The sequence below is a fragment of the Pygocentrus nattereri genome, chromosome 2 (genome assembly GCF_015220715.1).
Source record: "Pygocentrus nattereri isolate fPygNat1 chromosome 2, fPygNat1.pri, whole genome shotgun sequence".
In the NCBI taxonomy this organism is placed as follows: Eukaryota; Metazoa; Chordata; class Actinopteri; order Characiformes; family Serrasalmidae; genus Pygocentrus; species Pygocentrus nattereri.
In genome coordinates this window covers 50,941,870-50,966,200 of record NC_051212.1, presented here as the reverse complement: position 1 = coordinate 50,966,200, position 24,331 = coordinate 50,941,870, and the positions used below count along the sequence as shown (strand labels likewise).

Below are 24,331 nucleotides of genomic sequence, written 5' to 3'. Positions count from 1 at the left end.
GATGATTTTCTTCAATGATACTCACAAACTCATTTCTCTAAATCAGATGATGGTCTTGTTCCTAAACTATGACACTTATTCGAGTGGAATTGAAGAAGCTAGTGGTGGCAAAAATATTGTCTAGTAATACTTTTTAGTAAATTATCTTCATAATATTTGTTTCTCCAGCTCAACTGGAACTGAGAAAAAAGAGCCAGCAGTGCCACTGCTTTAAAGATGCCATCAGAAACTGTGAACACAATGACTTTTATTCAATATTTGGCACTAAATCAAGTTAAACGGGACCCATTTTTCTCTCTTTATGAAGAAAATATTCTGCCAAATGTATTATTATTATTATTATTATTCACGAGATCAACAAAGACGATGATGATGATTTATATTTTATTTTATTTATATATATTTTTCTTTTTATTAGTCCTTTCATTTGAATATTTTCAGTGTAATTCTGTATATATATATATTATATAATATTATATATATATATATATATATATATTAAAAAGTGTGTATATATTTTTAAAAGAAGCCCAATATAAATCTGTATGTTTAATTCTTCTAAAACGTTCAGGATCGTTTAAATAAATAAATAAAAAAAAAAAACTTTTTTCCTGTTTTCTTTTTCTCCTCTACCTGCGGTGGAAGCCTCAGTGCGCAGTAGCGGAAGTAGATGAAGAGCCGAGAGGGAGAGCGGAAGAGGGTGTCTGGAGATCACAAACATGGTAAATGAGGACAAAAATGTGTTTTTATTCGTTTTACGGCCGCGTAGTTCATGGCGAGCCGCAGTCAGGAGCCTTATCGCTGTCGCCGGGTGGGTTCGGCTCGGGTTAAAGCCGCGGAAGGCGCGCTGAAGTGTGAGGAACTGTCAGAGAGCGGCTCTCTGGGCACTTCAGCCCGAGTGCTGAGAGTTAGCCAGCCGGCTAACGCTGCTCACAGCCGGACGGCGCTGCAAAGCCGCGGTCATTCTCCAGCCGAGGCGGCTAGAAAAGCGGACCGACGTGCGGAGGCGGTCAGTAAAACACGAGACCGAACGGCGGCCGAACTGGGCCGGCCTTCTTTGGGTTTAGATTAAAGCGTTCACCGCGAAACGCTGCCACCTTTTCAGAAACTGGACCTTCAGCGGCTGCGTCCTAAATCGCGCTAATTCGGGGGCAAAGTGCACTATTTAGGGCGCAGAAGGTGCTCTCTGATGACCTGTGCGGTGCACTATGTGGGGAGTTGGGACCCGTTTGGGTAGCAGCCAAAGCCAGTGAAGTCATTCATTCTTCAGTGTAAACAGACTCTGTGGTTTGCGGTGGCCCACGTTTGTGATGGTTCTGAATGTGTAGTGAAAAACGCTTCGTTGTCTAGTTAATGAGTGTTCGCTAAGAAATCTCAGTCAAATGTGCAGTAAAACAGGACAATATGTGTTTCCCGCAGTTGGAAGGGAGCCCACTTTTCATGTGTAAACTCCTGATTAAGAGGTTGAGATGTAAACAGTCATTAAGGGCAGATGAGTGTGAAGCGTTCCTCTTCCACAGAAACGTACCGAGTCGGGGTTGTTTACAGTGGTGGTGATAGGAACCAGACGTCCACCTGTAAAAGCTCCCTCACAGAAAGTTATTATTAGAGGTGGGTCCATATATGCCTGAGGTCTTGTTGAGTTTTGGCTTAAAATTTGCTTTAATACATTTATCTGAAATCGTTCGTGCTGGAGGGGCACACGCAGGGTGTGTTAAGGCAAACCAGCCCCCTAGATAGGACTGATTTTTTGTGTTGATGGCTGTTTCATCATCATCTACATTACATATGAAAACTCTGATGACACATATAGGGTCACTGTTGGTTTGGTTAGTAAATAAAATGGCTATTTGTGTTGACATGGCAACCCCTGGTTTCTATTACCACCACAGCGAGAAATCAGAGTTTGTAAGTTTCACTGCAGTGGCCCATTTCATGTCAAACCACTCCCAATGCTCTATTTTAAGTCTAAAGGATTGAATTATTCAGATATTTGGGGAAAAAATGGGTGGCATTCCCCCTTAAGGAGAACAGAAAGTGGATAAATAACAAATAATAATGAAAAACGGACCAGTGGCAAACCTAAATATTACCGTTGTAACATCTTTGGAAGACCACCTTTTCCCTTTTCCCATATTGAAGCCTAAAATATCAGTCATTTCCGATTCTGACTGACTGAGCTTCCTTTAAAGCCAGCGTCAAATACTTAATATACATCAGCTGAGTTGTGTATAAATGCACGGAGATACTAAAAAGTGGGTGGGGCCAGGATTAACGGTACATTAGAGTACATAAACAGCTTGAAACTGTACTAAACATGTCCTATGACATGTCTGAGGGTCTGACAACTATATATATTTGTGATTATTTGAACATAAGCTAAAAAAAGTAGATTAAATAACTGGAGTATACAGTGTATTCTGATGTCTTAAAGTTATATTTACCACTCATGAGTGGCCCAAGTTAAATGAATATAAATCCCATGGCTGGGGCACCTCAGGAGGCCCGGAGAGCTGTCACTGTCCATCATTGCCCACGCGCGATTTCGTCTCACTGTCTCTCTGAGCGCATAGAAGTAGTCGTCAGGCTCATCGCTTGTGGCTGTTTGCTTTCGGTACAGTTGTAGCTGTGCTGTGCCCTCTTGAGAAGTGGTCCCGAATATCACTATTTTTGGCTGCGTGCTTATTTTTTAGTAGGCCGCTTTTGCTTTCTGCGCAATTCAGAAACGTTCCTCAACTTAGAGTGATAGCCTTTTCAAATAGGAGCTGTAGTTTATTGGAAATGAAGTCAAATGTGTTGTTTTTTTACCAGTACATTGGTCAAACATTGGATTAATTGTCAGTCAGTTGCTCATTTGCATCCATAGCATCGCCCAGACTGCTGAGCTATTTTACGTTGAAGCGCTTCACTAAAGGTGGACATCTAAAAGCAGACTCTCGTGCTGAACCTGCTCAAACACTCACTACACCACAGGAGTGAATGAGTGCTGGTTCAGGATAGATTAGTTTCAGGATTGGATCGCATTCGTCTCTTTTTCCCCTCTGATATCCTGCCCAGCATTTTCTACTGATATTGGCCCGATACAGATGTTCCATCCATAATTGTGTCAACAGAGCAGATTGAAAAGTCCTGAAAAGTCAAAGTGCTGTCACTTCAGTGAAATAATGCTCCAGTGGAAGATACAGAAGCTGCCAGAAACCAACTCGGTCAAAATCGGGTCAGAAACTGCCCGAGGAGTTTCCTGTACGACGGCATTGAATTTTATTTATTTATTTATTTTTTACTGACTCCTGCATCTGTCAGCGTAGAAACTGGAGTTTGTTCAGCCCTTTTCTCCTCCTTTGGGGATTCTTTTGGTCTAGAATAAAGTGCTTAAGCTGCCAATAGAAAGATGTGAAGAATAGTAAGGCTTTCCAGAAGCTGACCCACCTGAACAGCATGAAAGGAAACCCATAAAAGGGATTTCTAATGCGAATTATTAAAATGACGCCGTGTAAAAAGTCCTTTCCTCACGTGTGTGCTTGCGTCTGAGGAAAACCAGGGCTGGGCAGTTTCACAGTATCTGTCATTATCGTGATGAATGACCTCACAGCGAGCCTATCTTAGCATATTGTGGATATCGTTAGTGCTTAGAAGCACTTTCCAACTCCATGCTCGATCACCAAAACAGCATCGTTACTTATTTTTAATTGTATTTACTGCAGCACAACGTGTGAAATGTTACATTCAAACATAGTTATTGAGTTTTTTCCAAAAGTGGCTGTTTCAATGTACCAAATGTCAGAAAAAAAAATAGCGTGACTTTATTGTGTATCCTGAAAACGTTTCAAGTATTGTGATATTAAAATTTTTTGCCATATTGCCCACCTCTAAGTAAAGCTATTGAATACTTAAGTAGCTCTTTCTTCATTCTGCCCGAGCAAATACATCTTAGTCCCTTAATCTTGTTTGTGCTCTTCCCAACAGAACAAGCTGAAATCCTCACAGAAGGATAAAGTTCGCCAGTTCATGATTTTCACCCAGTCCAATGAGAAAACAGCACTGAATTGTTTGTCTCAGAATGACTGGAAACTAGACGTCGCCACAGACAACTTCTTCCAGAATCCTGAACTCTACGTACAGAACCTAAAGGGATCGTTCGACAAGAAAAAATTAGAACAGCTCTACAATCGGTACAGAGGTAAGGAGTACAGAGTGTGGGGGGAAAGCTCATTATTGAATTGAATGACCTACAGACTAGGTGACCTACATTCAAGGGAATGGTTTGAAAGAAGGCTCCACTCTAAAGGCTTATAAGTTTTCATTGTTAGTAATTGTGTGTTCTTTTAAATCATCCTTCTTTGAAGCAGGCCTGTTTAATATTCTGCAAAATAGGGATGAAATTGTACCTCTATGTACTGAGATTGCGATATGCTTTGCAAGCAAGCAAGCAAAATTTATTTATATAGCGCTTTTATTTATTATATAGCGACAACAGGTGTTGTCAAAAAGCAGCTTTACAGAACAGTCAGTATTACAGAAAGAAAGAAAAGAAAAATCCGGGTCCGAGCCCCCATGAGCGTCGCCAGCGGCGACAGTGGCAAGGAAAAAACTCCCTAAAGAGAAAGAAACCTTGAGAGGAACCAAGACTCAGAAGGGGAAGCCGTCCTCCTCTGGTCGACACCGGATAGCAATCATTGTTAGTATAAAGTATTATAGTACAAAGTAGGAGAAAGCAGCGGTTAATTTGATTAGTTTATGAATATGCAGCAGCAGCAGCATCTGACCGTGAGGACTGCACAGCATCGTACAGCAAGAAGCTCAGTGGTGGTCAATCCGGTCCAGAAGGCTGGTGAGCAGTGGCACCCGGTCAAGGCAGAAGAGGCAACAGCAGTGTTTGCGATGTATTAACAAAGCATTGTTGAAATATTGATGTGAGATCTTTATAAGGACCGTTTGATCAGGACACCCACAGAAACGCTCATCTGGAGCTGTGATTGGTCAGGATGTTCACAACCCTAAATTTTTCTGATCGGTGCTCTCCATCGATAACGCAAGCAAAACAAGCTACGTAGGGAAACGCTCACTGCTTTTCACTAGTAAGAGGTGATGTTCTCCACGTATGCGACCCATACCTACAGGCTTCATTGGAGTTTGGTTTTTGGAGTACATTCATGCGATCTTACATTACATCCAAGGGCTAACGACAGGCTGCTTGTCTGCGGGACAGTGTTGACGTCGTCCTCGACTTTGAGGTCTGCTTTTACAAACAGTTGGATTGGTTTCAAAATTTCACACTTACTTTGCTCCCACCAGAGTAAATCTACGTTCCCACCAATATTTAGCCCAAAATTTCTCATGGTTGTTCCCGTACATTCATAGCCAAACGTTATATCATATCTCCGTGAGGTGAAATTAGTTCCCCAGCCATCTGATTTAACAGATTTTTCTAGCCCCTCAGGCTTTCATAGCTAGAAGCTGTAATATTTGCACACAGGCTTTGAATTGGTAAGTAAAAAAAATTAATTTGAAGCTGAGGTGTGCAGATTGTTTGCATTAAAAATCTGAATCTTGCGTACATGCATTTATTATTCAGCATAAAACGAAACGTGTTGGGTTGTGCCGCGCTCTCCCCCATTACTAAAGTTTTGAATTACCCAGCCTGAGCCTTTAATGATGTAATGGGGAACTAACCATGCTCTTTCTTTTCTTTTCAATAGACCCTCATGATGACAACAAGATTGGTATAGATGGCATTCAGCAGTTCTGCGATGACCTGGGTCTCGATCCGGCCAGTATTAGCGTACTACTGATCGCCTGGAAGTTTCGCGCTGCCACGCAGTGCGAGTTTTCAAAGCAGGAATTCATGGATGGAATGACTGACCAAGGGTAATTGACCTCTATAGTTCCTTATAGTCACATTGTTACGTCCACCGCTGATAAAAGATTAAAGGTGCAGTCAAGTTTCTCCACCCTTTGAGATACATTCAGACTATTGGTCTGTCAGTCAGTCTGTCAGTCAGTCTGTCAGTCAGTCTGTCAGTCAGTCTGTCAGTCAGTCTGTCAGTCAGTCTGTCAGTCAGTCTGTCAGTCAGTCAGTCAGTCTGTCTTATATAGCACATCTAAATCCAAAGTGCTTCACAGTAAAACAAAAAGACGGATTCCCACCTTCCGAACACCACTACCATACATTCCACCAGCAGTATACAGACCTCAGATCAATGACTTGTATTAAGGATTGTATCTAATATACCTTCTCTCTCACAAGATGTGACAGCATAGAGAAGCTTAAAGCACAGTTACCCAAAATGGAGCAGGAGTTAAAAGACCAAGGGAGGTTCAAGGACTTCTATCAGTTTACCTTCAACTTTGCAAAGAATCCTGGACAGAAAGGCTTGGGTATGTATCTGTTCATTTCTTCTGCATTGGATCAGATTTGTAGTCACACCGGTTTGTTAAATTTAGTCTTTTTTTTTTTTGTTCCAGATTTAGAAATGGCAATCGCTTACTGGAATTTAGTACTGGCTGGACGCTTCAAATTCCTAGACCTGTGGAACAAATTTTTAGTGGTAAGTGCATCTTGCTAACCTATTTTACAGTATGTTGCTGTTGTGAGAAGACCTTCTTCTGTTAGACTTGTTTTTTATTATATAAATATACATCTTTACAGTTTAAGCATGAATGCTTAATAAAGCATTTGGTCACTACAACGTTTACGTACTGGGCATGCATCGAAGATTACTTTAAAACCCAAGTATTAATTAAATGTGTAGCTAATATGCCTTTAGTGTTATTCTATAAGAGAAGCTTAGGTTTTTATTCTAGCCATGATCTTCTGTGTAGCTGCAATAGAGCTAAATAGACAGTGCTGTCTTTGGCCCAATCCCATTTCATCTTTTTACCCCTACCCATTGTTTACCAGTGTCACCCAAACCCCTTGGAACTGAATGTAGTGGTTGAAATTCTGCCCTACCAAATGGGACAACCCTTAAAAAATAAGAGAAGAAAAAATGATGTATAATCATATCAGCGCTCATAAAAACTTTCTGCTGTGTGTTGTATCTCCCGCAGGAGCACCATAAGAGATCCATTCCCAAAGACACCTGGAACCTCTTGTTAGACTTCAGCACAATGATAACCGACGACATGTCCAACTACGACGAGGAGGGTCTGTGTCTGCTCACGTTTTAACTTCACCCTTCACTTTGATCCTTTTATGTTCTGCTTCACAAGCAGAGATTTAGTCTTCTCGTTTGTTTTTATGGCTAAGCTGGGATTGTGAGTTTCTACACTGTTTCTAAATGGCTAATTCCTGCTGACACACACATGACTACATTAGCAAGTCAGTAATTTGGCAGTTAACTTCAGTATTAATCGTGTGATCGGAATGGACTGAAAGGGCCTCCATCCTACATTTTTTTTAAGGTGCACCCATTACCAAAAATGATGGTGATTCATTTTTATGTGGCCGTGATGTTTTGGTTACTGTGCCTTTAAGACTGGTATATGTAAATCATCTCTGTTTTGGTTGGTTGTCCTGTATTTTGCCTCATTCAAAAAGCACTCAAAGCTGAAACACTCCTTAGAACGTCAACGTGAATGGGCGGAGCTAAAGTGCTGTAGGGAGTTTATATATAATATATGGCTGTTGTCGGAAGAAAACCTTGAATCTCCAAAATGGGAACTTTACAGGAGAAGGGAAAAAAACCTACTTTACTTTTAATGTACGTCAATGGAACCAGACGTCTTTCCAAGTCACGAATTTTACAGACAATGTAAAGGCATTTTCAAATTATGTCAAAAAGTGAAAAACATCAAAAATGGAGATACAAGGTTTTCTCCCGACAGCAGCGATATATAGATGAGTTTCTCTTGGCAGCACAGAAACAAATTCAAAACAGGCTGTTTTCATATTACTTTAAACTTTATTTTAAAAAGTAAGTGAAATGCATTCGTCCATGATGTGAGCCCCTTTAACTGAACATTAACACACGACGCACAGCCTTTCAGAAATGCTAAAACATGAACAAAGAAAACAAAAAGAAATGATATAAAAAGTAAGAGAGCTGAAAGAGCGAGCAGTAGAATAATCACGCTGAGACTAATTTAATCTTCATATGATTTTTATTTTTTGTGCTTTTAAGACTGATATTTAGCCCCATATTCAGGTTTATTGAGTAGGATCAATGGAAACTTCACACATGATGTGATAAGGGCAGTCGTGGGCTGGAGGTTAGGGAACCAGCCTTGTGCCCGGAAGGTCGCCGGTTTGATCCCCAGAGCCGACAGCACATGACTGAGGTGTCCTTGAGCAAGACGCCTAACCCCCAACTGCTCCCCGGGCGCTGTGGATAGGGCTGCCCACCGCTCCGGGCAAGTGTACTCACTGCCCCCTAGTGTGTGTGTGCTCACTAGTGTGTATGTGGTGTTTCACTTCACGGATGGGTTAAATGCGGAGGTGAAATTTCCCTGTTGTGGGACTTTAATATTAATCTTAATCTTAAATATGCCTGATTTAGTGAGTAATTAATGACTAGTAAATTCATCAACTTCATCAGTAGTTTGAATAATTGCCTGTAAAAAATCATAATTAGGCGCTGGTACTGTCCTGACTCTCCTTCAGTAGAAGCTTGGATAGATTTAGTAACTTTGTTAAGTCCTGGTCAAAACGATTGCTTTTGTGAAGCCCTTATAAGCACATTTTAAGGAAGAATCCAATGTTATTTTATAATTATTATATAAAGTGAAATGAAAAGAGACTGTTCAGACGATGAGAGCTCCTCGTTTTTAGTACTGCTTACATTGCATCTATTATTTTAGTTTATATCTGTAAGTGTGGGCTCTTTTGAACCGTCTCTCTAAATAAAGTGGTTGGTTAGTGTAGTGGGTAACACCTCTGCCTTCTACACTGTAGACTGGGGTTCAATCCCCACCTGGGTCAGCACCCTACACTATACCAATAAGAGTCCTTGGGCAAGACTCCCAACACCACCTTGGCCTCCCTGTGTAAAATGATCAAACTGTAAGCCGCTCTGGATAAGAGCGTCAGCCAAATGCCGTAAATGTAAAATAAAGAATATTTTTAAAAATCACCGAACCCTTTGAACTTTAAAGGCAAACTGAAGTAGAAATGGTCATATTAAGATTCATTGCACCATGTAAAACATATTAGCCCCCATGATCTTCCTTCAAAATGTTCTCTTTTGTCCACCTATAAAGCAGTTTCTGATCGCCGTTGCTCACCAATGGACGAGGCAAATAATACTAAGCTATCTGTCATCATGAGAGACACTCCCTGATACCACGTTTCAGTCAGAAATACGTTACGGCAAAGAAATAATTCTTATTGTCCGTTTGTGGCCCCACATTTTAATTCCTCAAGCCGGATTTGCCCCTTTCCAGTTCGGGAGCTCGATCAGAAGCGTCTGATGTTGCGGATGATCTGGCAGCGTGAGGGGAGAAACGAGTGAATCTTCAGCCCCTAAAGTGATCCGAGACCCTCCGATATTATCAAACTCGTTTGATTTTTATGACTCGAAGCGTTCGCGAGTCCAGCAGCCAGTCAGAGCTGGAAGATGCTTATAATGTTGGATCCAGATGTCGAGTCACTCTCTTTAGTTTCAGCTCGGCTGCCAGTTTGTAGTGACGTTTTTCCAGCTCTCACTGTAATATCAGTGATTCTCAGCCCTACATTAACCCTGTTTCCATCAAACCCCAGACAGGTCCAGAGAGTTTAGCTTTCTTTGTGTTGTGGTTTCTGAGGAGTTCTGGGAGTTTGAGTTCTTATTCATAGCCCAAACTCATTAAGTGTTATACTCTCTCTGCGCTGTCGTCTACTCCGAGCACCCTCACGACACACAGGCAAGAAGTTCTGGGACGAACTGATGTTTGTGAAGTTGTGAAGTTTGTGATGCTCTCCATTTCACGTAGTGAAGACCAGCCTCACTGTAATAACGACGCACCTTATGTATTACTTATTATAGTGGTGGCTTAATAGTGAATAATTATTCTGCTGTTTAAGTGTTGTTTTTAATAATTAACACATTTGTGGCTTTGTTTCCTTGTCTTCCAGGAGCGTGGCCAGTACTTATCGACGATTTCGTGGAGTTTGCTCGGCCGCACATCGGGACCAAGAGCACAGCCGTCTAGGCCCCTAGGCCTTCTCAAAGGCCGTCTGGACCTCTACTTTGGCTCCCAGAGCACAGAGAACTGAACTGAAATCTACATTGCCTTTCCAACCCTCAGGATCGAGACGTTTGTGGACAACAAAGACATTTCAAAGACACGTCTCCTCTTCAGTCATCTAGTGGTGGTTGAGGCTTTTTAAATCGTAAATTTTTTTGGATGTGTGCCACTTTTGTGTTGGCCCGAGTCAGCAGAAGCTGGTTGGAACTCTGGGACCTCGTCAGTGCTCAAACCCCCCCCAGATGTGCTCCGAAATCAGCCGGGCAAAAGCTAAAACCCAACAGACACTCAGACATGCCATCTTAGTCCACACCCAGGGCTCGGTCGGGGAATGTCAAAATTCATCAGATAATCTTAATTTTAATACTCCATGTGCATTCCTGCTTTGAATGTTTGTTTTCTTCGGTTTTTATGAAACATCCGAGACAGAGCTTTGATTGTATTCTCTTTTTTTTAGGGGACATTATAAGTAAAACAGAAACACCCAAATTTGTTAGTTTTATTGTGACTTATTGTATATTTTCTGTTGCTGTTAAGAAGATGGCTATGATTTCACACTGCTTGTTTGGTTTTGATTAAACTTGATCGTCAGTATGACCGGATATCCTGTATATTCCATCGTTTTTTCTGTCAGTGTAACTACGTTTTACATTCTCTTAATTTACCCTGTAAATCAAGTAAGTGTAGTTCATGTGTGGTCTAGTTAAATAGATGACAGGTAAGAGCTTTTAAAGGATAAAGTGGTCTAATATTGAGCCGATATCTAATTATTTAGACATAAATTAATGCTTAGAGTGTTATTTTGTACAAGTGGCCCAACTTCATTTAAGGTAAAAAATAATTGTGTTGGGCTAATTGCTAACGGAGTGTCGGAGCCAGAGTGACTATATTTTACATTCCCTTAATGAATTAAGTCAGAATTAGTTTTTGGTACATCCATTGTATATATGCCAGGTTTCGTGTGGTGATATTTGACCCGGTTAATCCAAGTTTTTTTTGTCAATTTACAGCGATGAAATGAATGCGGCGCAATTTAGCTAAATGCTAACAAAATCTCTTCTGCATCTTCAACAAATCCTGCAGGTTTACAGTTAGTCTGGTAACCTCAGCAGTAAATAATTATTAAAATGATTAAATTAAAATGAATTTTGTATGTGGCTGAATTGCACATCTTAATTTAAGGGGGAAATGGTGCTGTTATGCTAATTGCTAACAGAATTGTGGTGATATTTTTACATTCCCTGGACGAAGTAAACGAGATATATATGTCATGTGTTGGTTACATATAAGCTGATTGATATCTGACTCATTGTTTAATGATAGTTTGGGGATCAAGTGTTGGCTTTTAATATAAATAATCTAGAATAATCCAAAAAGAAAACTTTTTAAAACATGGTGGAATTCCCCTTCAGACATTGTAGTACTATAATGGTAAATTAGGGAAATTGTTTCAGGAAAATTGTAGTGGAGCAACATCTCAGGCAACATATTCCTATATCCTCTGTTGGAGGGTTTAAACGTTTTCAGACACCTGCTTCACAATGAAACATCTGAATTTAGAGAATTTGGTGGAATGCCCCTTTGACAGCATAGCGCATTCATTCATACTCAGAACATTTCCAAACGTTTCCAAGCTTAAAGGAGTAACTCCAGGGCTTCCCTCTGGTGAAAGACTGCACACAGTTTCACCTCCAACCAAAAGACCACTGGTCCAGCAAACCGGTGGTGTTTGAAGACCATCATGTCCTGGATCAGGGTTTGGGGATTAGAGCTGAAACTGCTCTGGTGAAAGAAAGATTAGCATACAGTTGCTAACGTCTGGTAAGCTGGTTTCGTTAGCATTTAGCTAAACGCAGCCTCTTCAGCTCCGTGGGACCACCGGTGGTTCCTGAATAACTGGCCTTAAGATCTGGCCACGAAAATTCAGGTGGACAAACCCCAGTAGACCCTGGAGAATGAGTGGACCACATGGCTTAAGTTACCGCGACCGCTCAAAATATTCCTGTCAGACAGAAACAGCACAAACTGAGCGTGTCCGAGGGACAGGCTGTTAGCAATTAGCTTAGCGTTACCTCATTTTCCTTCACCTCACATGAAGTTTAAGTAAAACTTGCACGAATTTCACTCTAAAGATTCGTTTTTGTGGAAGAATCTGGCTCCTAAAACCTGAACAGCTCGTTTTGTTAGTTGGCATTCAGCTAATCATGCACTGCTTTTTGTATATATATATATATATATATATATATATATATATATATATATATATATATATATACACTTTTTTCATAAAACCAAATACATACTATATTGACTTGGTTAGTACTGGTCAAACCAACAAACAAACAATATATATATATATATATATATATATATGTTTGTGTAACCAACACACTTTCCGTACGGGAGTGTTTAGAGGTATTGAAGTCTTTAGACGTCTGGTTCCTATCACTCCCACTGTGAAAAATTCGGACTCTTTCTCTAGGTTTCTCTAGAACAAAGCACGCAACTCTGAATGACTTTGTTTACATCTCAACCATTTAATTATGTCGAAGTTTTGAAAATTACTATTCAGTAACCACTATGAATAAAATTCCCCTTTAATATTATCAACATTACACATATGAACTCAGATGATGTTTGCTGGCCATTTTGGAAAGCAAATAAAATGGCTATATCATATATCTGTAGAGAGATATAAGCCGATGGCTTTCCATACAATGCCCCATTTCATGTGAAACCACTTTGAATGACTACATCCAATGAATTATGCAGGTATTTTGGAAACTCGGTGGAATTCCCCTTTGACGTTGCTCGTTGTATGCGGCCTTTGACTCTGGCGCCCTCTGTTGGCGGTAGGCGGTACGTTTGTTGGCGACGCTGTTGCTAGGTAACGCATTTATAGGGCAACACTGGGCTGAGAGGGGAAGCGCTCAGCTCGCTGCGCTAGTCGGTAACTAGATAGTTATCATTTTCTGTTTGAATCCCTTTTTTACACATTTTTGCCGGCGAAGAACGACAGAAATGGCCAGCGCAGTTTTATCTGCGATAGACTGGGACGAAGGTTTCACCATCCCCGTGCCCAACGCAGCAAATAAAGCCCTGGAGGAAAAGGTGAGCGAGTTTATCGACGAAAATCAGCAACGTTAGGTTAACATTAATGCTAACCGTTAAAGGGGGGGGGGTCCACCGAATTTTCATAATTTGTGCATAATTTGATGGTTAAAATGTAAAGCAAAGTCTATCCGAGCGGTTTGGTGTGAAATGCGCCATTCTAGACAAACTTAATCTACAGAGTCAGAACTGTTTATAGTGGTGGTGATAGGAACCAGACGTCCACCTCTAAAGTCTCTCTCACAGAAAGTTTCTAGCTGCCTAGGTCAGGTTGGCTATGGTAGGATATGGTGCTCGATAGCCTGACATTGTTTTATTAAAATTCTCAGGTTTTGGCTTAAAACATCTGTTTTTAAAAGCCATTCATGGCAGAGGGGCACAAGCAGGGCGTTATAGGGCAAATACTCCCCAAAGAAATGTATTTTTTTCCAGATTTCCAGATTTTTTACCTCATCAACATAACATAATAACCCGAGAGGACGCTGGTAGTTGGGTTCACTGCTAAATAGAGTGCCTGTGTGTTGGTGTGGTAGACATGGCGACCCTGGCACCCTCCACCACCACCGTAAACACATCTGAGCTGGCAAGATTTCACATCAAGCCTCTCTGACTGAATTATACAAAGTTTTGAAGCATTGGTGGAATTCCCCTTTAACTTCAGTTCTACTGACCTTCTCATAGGTCAGTCTTTTAGTCCTTATTGTTCTGGCCTGTTTGGTCACTTAAAGCCACAGGTTTTAGTGCTGGACTTAATATCTCAAATGAATGACTTATTCTCTTAATATATGGACTTAATATCTCAAATGAATGACTTATTCTCCTAATATATGGACTTAATATCTCAAATGAATGACTTATTCTCCTAATATATGGACTTAATATCTCAAATGAATGACTTATTCTCTTAATATATGGACTTAATATCTCAAATGAATGACTTATTCTCCTAATATATGGACTTAATATCTCAAATGAATGACTTATTCTCTTAATATATGGACTTAATATCTCAAATGAATGACTTATTCTCCTAATATATGGACTTAATATCTCAAATGAATGACTTATTCTCTTAATATATGGACTTAATATCTCAAATGAATGACTTATTCTCCTAATATATGGACTTAATATCTCAAATGAATGACTTATTCTCTTAATATATGGACTTAATTTCTCAAATGAATGACTTATTCTCCTAATATATGGACTTAATATCTCAAATGAATGACTTATTCTCTTAATATATGGACTTAATATCTCAAAATAATGACTTATTCTCCTAATATATGGACTTAATATCTCAAATGAATGCCTTATTTTCTCAAAACACTGATTGATTGTATCAAACCATTTTGTATTTTATTGTAAATATGGACTCATTTTCTAAAGATTGGGAATGATTGAATTTTAAGGAAGTAAGTATTTGGGGATGATGAGTAAATTAAATCATATGTCAATATTTTCAGCATCGTCACTGTTTTTAAAATGTAAGTCTGAGAAACAAGTCATTATTACGACACAGCAAGTCGTAGCTCATGTTTCGGTGTCGAGAATGTCGATGCCATGATCAGCTTATTGGCTCTTTGTGCTGAATGAACTGAATGAGGACAAAGTGAATGAAAGTGTTTTGGGCTTTGAGCTTAAGGTGACTTCTCTCTCCCCTCTTCAGCTGCAGAGGAAGCAGAAGGAGAAGGCGAGCATCGACAACAAACTGAGTGAGAACAAAGACAGGATAAATGCCATGACTGAGCATCTGAAGAACGTCCAGCTGGAGCTCTCTCACACTCAGGTGACCCTAAAACAGCACTTCAGGCAGCAAAGTTTTTCCAAACCCTGCTGAAAAAAGACCATTAGAAAGCATTAGGGTTAAAACCTGGTTTTGCCTTCTAATGGAAATTGGCTTTATGGTTTCCAACAGAGAGCACTAGTTTCCTGTAGAACACCTTTTGATTCAGAACCAACCAGTGGTCACCTGTTAAACCATTCGGATCCTTTACCCTGTGATACCAACCCATTAAAAAGCCCAAACACATTACAAAACCATCAGGAAGCAACGAAACTGTCTTTGGTTTGGTGTTTCTAGAGAAGCTTCTAGAGGACTGTTCACAGTGGTGGTGATAGGAACCAGACGTCCACCTCTAAAAGCTCCCTCACAGAAGGTTATTAAATGAAAAAGGTTACAAATTTGCTGTTTTGAGAAGGTTTTGGCCTAAAATGTATGTATTTTAAAATTCATTCATGCTGGAGAGCCCATGTAGAGGGTTTGAAGAAAAAGTAGTAAGTGTTTTTAGCCATTTATCACTGCTGTACCATCATCAACATTGCATACTGAAACCTAGAAGACACATGTAGCTCCACTGGTCATTTAGGAGAGTAAATACAGTTGGGACATATTTGCGCTGTAGACATCACAGCTCCTGGAGCCTCATTCACAGAAGCTTTTCTAAGGAAAACAAACCTAATGATGAACATTAAGGAGTTCAGAAGATTGGGCCTCATTCATCCGTCATTCTTAAGAAGAAATGTCTTCTTAAAACCCACTTAGACAGTTTTCACAAGGACTCAGTTTCCACCACGTTTTCTTATTTGGGATTTGTTCTTGGGAACAAACAGAGTTCACTCAGGAGCACCAAGATGTGACAGTTCTGCGGTTTAAGAAGACGTCACGAATGACTTTTTCTCAGTACTTTCCTCGAGAACAGATTTAAGGAAGAAAGGCCCAATCCCACTTCACCCCTCGACCCTACCACTGAGCCCTTACCCCCTTTGTTCTGCACTTTCACGTCTAGGGGTTTTTGTTGAGATAGAGGGGTAGGGCGAAGTGTTAGGGCTACATGACCCTCCAAACAGAGGTTATGTTATGAGGCAAAAAGGAAAAAATGACTAGATGTCAGAACTTCTGCACTATTTACAGTGGAACGAGAAAATTCGAGCGAGAGTAGCTGACTTAATATCACTGAAGAATTAGGAGTGGGTGTTAATAAATAATTGCCTTCCCCTATGATGCCCCAAATATAACTAAAGCCCAGCAGTGAGGAGCTGAACTTCACCCTCCTCTGCTGCCACTGCAGACCGGCAGGGTCGCCTACAGAGCAGCGCTGGTAGCTGTTGATGAAGTGATGCTCTTTTTAATTTGAGGGTCCCATTTTGTAGGGAAAATTTCAACAACGACCCCTTGTAACGCAGCTTCAAGGGGCAAAGTGACCACAAGAGGCTGGAGTGAAAATAAGAAATGAGATTGGGCCTTGGTGTTCGTCTTAGGATGCTTTGTGAGTTTTTTCCAAGGAAAGCTTTCGTAAATCCGACTCCTGAGTCGGTGATCTTCCTTATCTCCCTGCCGTGAACCGTTTCACGTCGAGCCACTCTGACTGACTTTGCCCCAAAGGCTAAATTCTGGAACGTTCTGGAAAAATGGTCAAATTCTCAACAATTTAAGGTCGACTGATTCCTGATCTTTCCGCAGGCGCTGATTAGGGCCAGAGAGAAAGAGACAGAGTCCGAGCTGCACTTTAAGGCTCTGGCAGAGAGAGAGATGGGCCGGCTGCGTCAGGTGATCGCTCAGCTGGAGAACGAGCTCGGGTCGCTGCGGGAGAAGAAGAACTCACAGGAGGTTGGAGAACATGCTCTTTGACATGTTTGAGTGATTCAGAGTGGACAGCACCAGTTAAAAGACTGAACACGGCTGGGTGCATGTATAGTTTTCATAATCTTAAAGGCTTATGCTTAAACACTATATTGCAGCGATAATATCTTATTACTATTAATAATTATATATTTTTATTGTTATTATTACTATTACTATTATACATTTGATATTGTGATATCAAAAAATATCATGTTATTGTCTGAATAGTAGAAAATACCGTTCTATTAAATTTAAGTTCATATAGAACTCAGATTTTTTTGCCCCACCAGTCCAGGCTTTTATTTTCTTGATACAGATATCTGAACTTGATGGTCCGACGCTGGGGCTTGGTTAGGGCTTGCGTGTTTAGTAGTGGCAAAGCCCATAAACAAAAGTATACAGTAAAGGCTAATGCTCTGTTGTGGACATGGTCATGGTCAACCTGTTTTCTAGGATGGTGCAAAATATTTAATTCTGTTGGTTTATATGAGGTTTATATAACAACAAACCGTGCAAACTCCAATATCCAAAAAAGTGGTGACAGTAAGAAGGGTATTTTTAGGTATTTCACCCTCTGCAGCGCATAATCTCACCCAAAGATTCTGGGAATTTGGAGAAATCTGCGCGTGTAAAAGACAAGGCTGAAAACCACAACTGAATGCCCATGATCTCAAACGGCACTACATTAAAACGGCCATGTATCTGTGATGGATATCACCTCCATCACACCGTCCATCACCGCATCCACAAAAACAAGTTAAGACTGTATTGTGCACAGAAGTCATACATCAACAACCTCCAGAAATGCCGCCAACTTCTCTGGGCTGGAGCTCATCTGAAATGGACTGATCTGCTGTGAAAATGTAGGTTGTGGTTTGACGAATCAACCTTTCCGATTGTTTTTTGCAAGTAATGGACTTTGTGTTCTCTGGGCCAAAGAAGAAAAAGATCTAGATTGTTAACAGCATAAAGTTCAAAATCCAGCATGTCGTGGTTTGGGGGGTTATTAATTGGTAACTTCTGTGATAGCGCCATTAATGCTAAGGACATTTTGGAAAGGTTTGCAGATTTTTAGGTGCTGGCAAAGTTGGAGTGAGCATATATGTGCAAGAAAAATAGTAAATTTCATAGGTTAAACATCAAATATTCATTTCACTTACTTTCCCAACTATTTTGGAATTAGGGTTTTATTCATAACAAGCACAAAAAATCGCTAATAGCATGCTAATGCCTCGGTACCTAGCGAGCCAACATTCCCGTTCCACCTTAAATAGTCCAGCAGTTCTGACGCCTGAAGCACCAGAATGTAACTGCTGCACCATTTAAGGTGGAACGGGAAAATTAGAACAAGAAGGTGGTGAATATCTGACTTCAGCTTCATATCACTAAATAATTAGGGGTGGGTGTTAATAAATAATTGCCCCCCTCTTTGAAGGCAGATGATGCCCTAAGTGTAACTAAAGCCCAGCAATGTGGAGCTGAACTTTACCCTCCTCTGCTGTCACTGCAGACGGGCAGGGTCGCCTACAGAGCAGCGCTGGTAACTGCTAATGAAGCGACATATATATGTATATATATACTTTTTTTTTTTTATTTCAACCACTACGCCTTGTAACTCAGTTCCTAGGGGTTAGGGTGACACAAGCAAACAAGGGGTAGGGGTAAAAAGAAGAAATGGGACTGGGCCTTACCTTCACGCTTTACGTCTGTGACTTATTGTCTCACCTATGTAGCTTGCATTTGGGGTCCCCTGTCATAATCTTTTAAAAATGTTGTCCTGCCTTTCTGGCTTTTAGAACAACATCTTCAAAGCCACCCAGAAGCTGGAGGAGCTGAAGAGCCAACTGAACTGGGACCAGCAGACGCTGGACGCATGGCTGGAAGAATCAGCACGCAAAGATGAGGACACCATGGCCATCATCAAGTACGCTCAGCAGGACGAGAGCAGGATCCGAGTGAGTGCGCTGTGGGGTTTCACAGACAAGTCACGGGAAGACTGCAGCACATAAAGCGATAGTTTGATGCAATATTGGACAAATAGACTTTGCATTACTAAAACAGTCATAGCTGCTACTACGTACTCTTGTCAGTTAATGTTATACAGGCACCACTGCATTTTCACTTGCATAATATTTATGCGATTTTACTTACTGATTTTTGTTCTGTGCATTATATTCTATGGTTTTAGCATATTTTTATGATATATCTTTACCTCTTTTATTTACTTTTTTTCCCACTTTTGCTCTTATTTTACTCTTTACTGTACTTAGTGCTGCAGTAATTTTCTTTTCCTTTTCTATCTATCTATCTATCTATCTATCTATCTATCTATCTATCTATCTATCTATCTATCTATCCATCTATCTATCTATCTATCTATCTATCTATCTATCTATCTATCTATCTAGCTCACCGCCCACTTTATTAGGTACATGTTCAGTTGCTTGTTAACACAAATAGCTAATCAGCCAATCACACGGCCGCAACTCAGTGCATCTAAGCATGTAGAGGTGGTCAAGACAACTTGCTGAAGTGCAGACCGAGCATCAGAACGGGGAAGAAAGGGGATTTAAGGGACTTTGAACGTGGCGTGGTTGTTGGTGCCAGACGGGCTGGACTGAGTATTTCAGAAACTGCTGATCTGCTGGGATTTTCACGCACAACCATCTCTAGGGTTTACAGAGAACGGTCCGAAAAAGAGGAAATATCCAGTGAGCGGTCAGTTGTGTTGACGAAAATGCCTTGTTGATGTGAGAGGTCAGAGGAGAATGGGCAGACTGGTTCCAGATGATAGAAAGGCAGCACGATCTCAAATAACCAACCAGAATCTCTGAGTTTCCAACACCTTGTTGAAAGCATGACACGAAGAATTAAGGCAGTTCTGAAGGCAAAAGGGGGTCCAACCTTTCACTAGTGTACCTAATAAAGTGGCCGGTGAGTGTATATACACTATATTTCCAAAAGTATTCACTCACCCATCCGAATAATTGAATTCAGGTGTTCCAATCACTTCCATGGCCACAGGTGTATAAAGCCGAGCCCCTAGTCCTGCAGACTGCTTCTACAGACATTAGTGAAAGAATGGGTCGCTCTCAGGAGCTCAGTGAATTCCAGCGTGGTGCCGTGATCGGACGCCACCTGTGCAGCAAGTCCAGTCGTGAAATTTCCTTGCTACTAAATATTGCACAGTCAACTGTCAGAGGTATTATAACAAAGTGGAAGCGATTGGGAACGACAGCAACTCAGCCACGAAGTGGTCGGCCACGTAAACTCAAGAACAGCGCAGAGAGCTTCATGGAATGGGTTTCCATGGCCGAGCAGCTGCATCCAAGCCTGACATCACCAAGCGCAATGCAAAGCATCAAATGCAGTGGTGTAAAGCACCGCCACTGGACTCCAGAGCAGTGGAGACGTGTTCTCTGGAGTGACTAATCATGCTTCTCCGTCTGGCAATCTGATGGACGACTCTGGGTTTGAGTTTGCCAGCTTACTTGTCTGACTTCATTGTGCCAAGTGTAAAGTTTGGTGGAGGGGGGATCATGGTGTGGGGTTGTTTTTCAAGAGCTGGGCTCGGCCCCTTAGTTCCATTGAAAGGAACTCTTAAAGCTTCAGCACCAAGAGATTTTGGACAACTTTGTGGGAACAGTTTGGGGACGATCCCTTCCTGTTCCAACATGACTGAGCACCAGTGCACAAAGCAGGTCCATAAAGACATGGATGACCCAGCTTGGTGTGGTAGAACTTGACTGGCCTGCACAGACTCCTGACCTCAACTGATAGAACGCTTTTGGGATGAATTAGAGCGGAGACTGCGAGCCAGGCCTTCTCGGCCAACATCAGTGTCTGACCTCACAAATGCGCTTCTGGAAGAACGGTCAAACATTCCCATAAACACACTCCTAACCCTTGTGGAAAGCCTTCCCAGAAGAGTTGAAGCTGTTATAGCTGCAAAGGGTGGGCCGACATCATATTAAACCCTATGGATTAAGAAAGGGATGTCACTCAAGTTCATATGTGTGTGAAGGCAGATGAGCAAATACTGTCTCTCTGTCTATCTATCATTTCTTTAATGATAGAATGAATGAATCATTAAACGCCTCGCATTCAGTTTTCCAATGAAATCTGCAGCCACACCTCCAAAGTTCATTCTTAGAAGTTAGTTGCATAAATGAGTTTGTTGTATTTAAAGGCCATTTTGACTGGAAAATAAATTAATGAAGAGTGTTCTCACTTTTGTACAGTACTGGGTCTTGGTTGAATGGCTACATTTGGGGTTTGGGGAACATTTTTTGTGATCCATCCCGCTCATTAATGTCACATGATCTTTTTCTTGTGTGGTCGATATGAGCTACTCTAGCATTACTGCTGACTTCTGCATATACCTCACAGGAAGTGACTCTGAGCATTGAGAAACTGACTCTAGAGGCCAACCGGAAGAAGAAGGCCTTGGACAACGAGCTGACAGAGACCATCACAGCACAGGTCAGTTAATCAGGCATTCAGACCGTAGTTCATTTTTGCTACATGGTTTATCAGCCCCCCTCTACCCCTTTGGCCCATTTTGGACCACAGGGCTGCTGTTGCCCAGGTATTATTTGGGCGGTGCATCATTCTCAGCACAACAGTGACACTAACATGGCAGCGTGTGGTGTTGTTGGGCTTTTCACTCCACTCATAAATATCCAGACAAGAGCAGCTCTGTGGTCAGAAACGGACCATTGAAGAATGGCGAGAGGCTGGCTAGCACAAGCTACGCCTCAACAGATGAGCTACAGCCTGTAACTGTACATGTATGAGGGTGGAGCTGAGAGTTATGGTCAAATAGACGAGTAAAATGGCTGTTCTGTTGTAAACATCTCACTCTGTTTGTTCTCTGAGCTCAGATCGGTCTGGATAAGACTGCGGAGACATTCCGGCAGGCTCACATGGAGAGGCAGGAGCTGATCCGCCAGTGGGAGAACACCATCGAGCAGATGAGGAGGAGAGACCAGGAGATGCAGCAGTGCGCTCTGGTAACCAGCAACTATTGATTTCCTACATACGGCTGCAAATTTGAGCATCAGCGGTTTTGTTTTTTAGGGCATTTTCACACCTACCTTGTTTGATGTGGTGGGTGAACACCACTCCCTTACTTTGGTGCACACTACACATATGAACCGTCTGGCAAAAATCACAAGATATTAAGTGAACCCGGGTTCACAGCTGGTAAGACTGCTTTTCTCTTCTAGCAACACATGAGTGCTGTACTATCCACATAATCTACATTTGACTCTACCTAGACGCTCATATCAATTTTGCAACATGAGGTGCTGCTGATATCAGCAGATGAACAGCAAAAGCAATGCATTTGTTTGACACATGGGTCACAGCACTTATTTGTGGCCACCCATTAGCGACCTGGTGCCGTATTACAAATGATAACTTCATATCTTTTTGTCTTAACTCAAGACAGGACTAGATAAGATTTGTCACAAATTTCGATTAGAGAAGCCAATCTTCTCTTGATATAGGAATCTTATCCCAACTTACAGCATCTTATCTCAAGTTAAGAAATCTTAACTGACTTGATTGAAGTCGACAATCAACTGCCATGCCTGTTACTTGGCAATCGACCATATCAAAATTATATCGACACGTAATCAAAATGATCAAGCTAGTTAGACAGGTAGCTAACTACCGTTACTGATGTACAAGCTAAAGCAAGATAAACTGAAAGTTAAGAATATTGTTACAGCACTGTGTGCTGTTTATCAGACCGTCCTCACTCCGCAGTTTCAGTTTCATTTCCCAAACGCTTTAGCCAAGCGCGCTAACGTTATTCCTCCTAATAAACAGACCCAAGTTCAGCTCTGCCTCCTCATTATTCACCACCATCACTGTAATATTTTATCTCACGAGTTTTCATCAACATTACCATACGAAGGTAATAGTAGTATAGTAATAATGTAGTAATGATGAACTGTGCTGCGTGTCACTGCATAAAACAATAGAAACAGACGATTAAATCAGAAGACACCTTGGGCTTTGTCTTAAAGTTAGGAAAGCATTTAGGAGATTTAGGCCCGATCCCATTTCACCCCTCACCCCTATCGCTGAGCCCTTTGTCCTCTGTCCTTTGCGCATTCACGTCTAGGGGTAGGGTGTCACAATTTTTGTTGAGATAGAGGGGGAGGGCGAAGTGTTAGGGCTGTATGGCCCTCCAAGTGGAGGTTTTTCAGAGACTCCAAACAGTGTTATGAGGAAAAAAAAGAAAAATCGGCAAGACGGCTGCACGAGACGGCTGCAACCAAATAAACCCACAAATGTGAGAATTTTCTTCTTTAAAGAATCACGATAACCATTACAGGATCTTAGTTTAATGTTGTTTCTGTGGTTTTTTTGGTCGTTTTCTTCAGAACAGGCATACAAAATCGCTAATAGCATGCTAACGTCTCAGTAGCTAGCTGGCTAACTTTCCTGTTCCGCCTTAAACAGTCCAGCAGTTTTGATGCCTGAAGCTCCAGAATGTCACTGCTACTCCATTTAAGGTGAAATGTGAAACAAGAAGCTGGCGGATATCTGACCTCAGCTTCGTATCACCAAAGAATTAGCGGTGAGTAATATAATTAAATAATTGCCCCCCTCAGTGAGGAGCTGAACTTCACCCTCCTCTGCTATCATTGAAGATGGGCCGGGTCGCCTACAGAGCAGCGCTGGTAGACTCTTAATGAAGCAATTTTTTTTTTTGAGGGTCCGATTTCGCAGGGCAAGACTTCAACCACTACCTCTTGTAACTCAGTTCCGAGGGGTTAGGGTGACACTCGAAAACATGGGGTAGGGGTAGAAAGAAGAAATGGGATTTGGCTTTAGTCTAGTTATGATGTTTCTGTAATATCTTATCTGGAAATAAGATCCATCCATCCATCCATCCATTTTCTAAGCCGCTTCTCCATCAGGGTCGCGGGGGGGTGCTGGAGCCTATCCCAGCAGTCTTTGGGCGGAAGGCAGGATACACCCTGGACAGGTCACCAGTCCATCGCAGGGCAGACAGACAGACAGACACAGACAGTCACTCACACCTAGGGGCAATTTAGCATGTCCAGTCGGCCTGACTGCGGGAGGAAACTGGAGAACCCGGAGGAAACCCACGCAGACACGGGGAGAACATGCAAACTCCACACAGAGAGAACCCTGGCCGCCCGGCAGGGGAATCGAACCCAGGCCCTCCTCACCATGAGGTTACAGCGCTTCCCACCACGCCACCGTGCCGCCCTGGAAATAAGATAATAACAGTAATTCAGTCTTAACTGAAGTTGTCATGGTGATTAAGCAGATAAGATCATTTTCTGTAAAAAGGCCCCAGATTAATTGGTTCTTTTCAAAATGACAAACCATTCAGTCTTAACGAAGCAGAAATCAAGTGTGGTTTATGTTTATTACTTTGATTGT

General features: G+C 41.5%; 2 protein-coding genes across 5 annotated transcripts in view; both read left to right on the top strand.

Moving 5' to 3' along the window:
- The first annotated feature begins 644 nt into the window (after positions 1-644).
- Positions 645-10,768, top strand: dcun1d1 (DCN1, defective in cullin neddylation 1, domain containing 1 (S. cerevisiae)). Of its 2 annotated transcripts, none has more exons than XM_017714660.2 (7): positions 645-722; positions 3,967-4,180; positions 5,700-5,868; positions 6,248-6,378; positions 6,466-6,548; positions 7,051-7,147; positions 10,052-10,768. In XM_017714660.2, exons 1-7 carry the CDS (start codon positions 720-722, stop codon positions 10,126-10,128), a joined length of 774 nt encoding a protein of 257 aa, XP_017570149.1. In that variant the 5' UTR covers positions 645-719; the 3' UTR covers positions 10,129-10,768. The 2 variants fall into 2 exon arrangements, with proteins under 2 accessions (XP_017570149.1, XP_037400444.1); XM_037544547.1 differs by lacking the exon at positions 645-722 and adding an exon at positions 821-1,009.
- Positions 10,769-13,079: 2,311 nt separating this feature from the next.
- Positions 13,080-24,331, top strand: part of ccdc39 (coiled-coil domain containing 39) — a 35,077-nt gene continuing 23,825 nt past the window's right edge. For all 3 annotated transcript variants that reach the window (XR_005131608.1, XM_017714632.2, XM_017714634.2), the window contains exons 1-6: positions 13,080-13,275; positions 14,948-15,067; positions 16,742-16,888; positions 18,700-18,858; positions 21,293-21,385; positions 21,787-21,915. Coding sequence is in view for 2 of the 3 variants with exons in the window: in XM_017714632.2 (XP_017570121.2) it covers positions 13,186-13,275; positions 14,948-15,067; positions 16,742-16,888; positions 18,700-18,858; positions 21,293-21,385; positions 21,787-21,915 (738 nt within the window). In the remaining variant the exon portion in view is untranslated. The remainder of the gene's footprint in view (positions 13,276-14,947; positions 15,068-16,741; positions 16,889-18,699; positions 18,859-21,292; positions 21,386-21,786; positions 21,916-24,331) is intronic.

What these genes read in the sequence shown, in the direction of transcription:
- dcun1d1 (XM_017714660.2), top strand. An exon ending in TCCTGGACAGAAAGGCTTGG is followed by an intron (nt 6,379 to 6,465) that starts GTATGTATCTGT and finishes TTTTTGTTCCAG; the next exon opens with ATTTAGAAATGGCAATCGCT. An exon ending in TGTGGAACAAATTTTTAGTG is followed by an intron (nt 6,549 to 7,050) that starts GTAAGTGCATCT and finishes TATCTCCCGCAG; the next exon opens with GAGCACCATAAGAGATCCAT.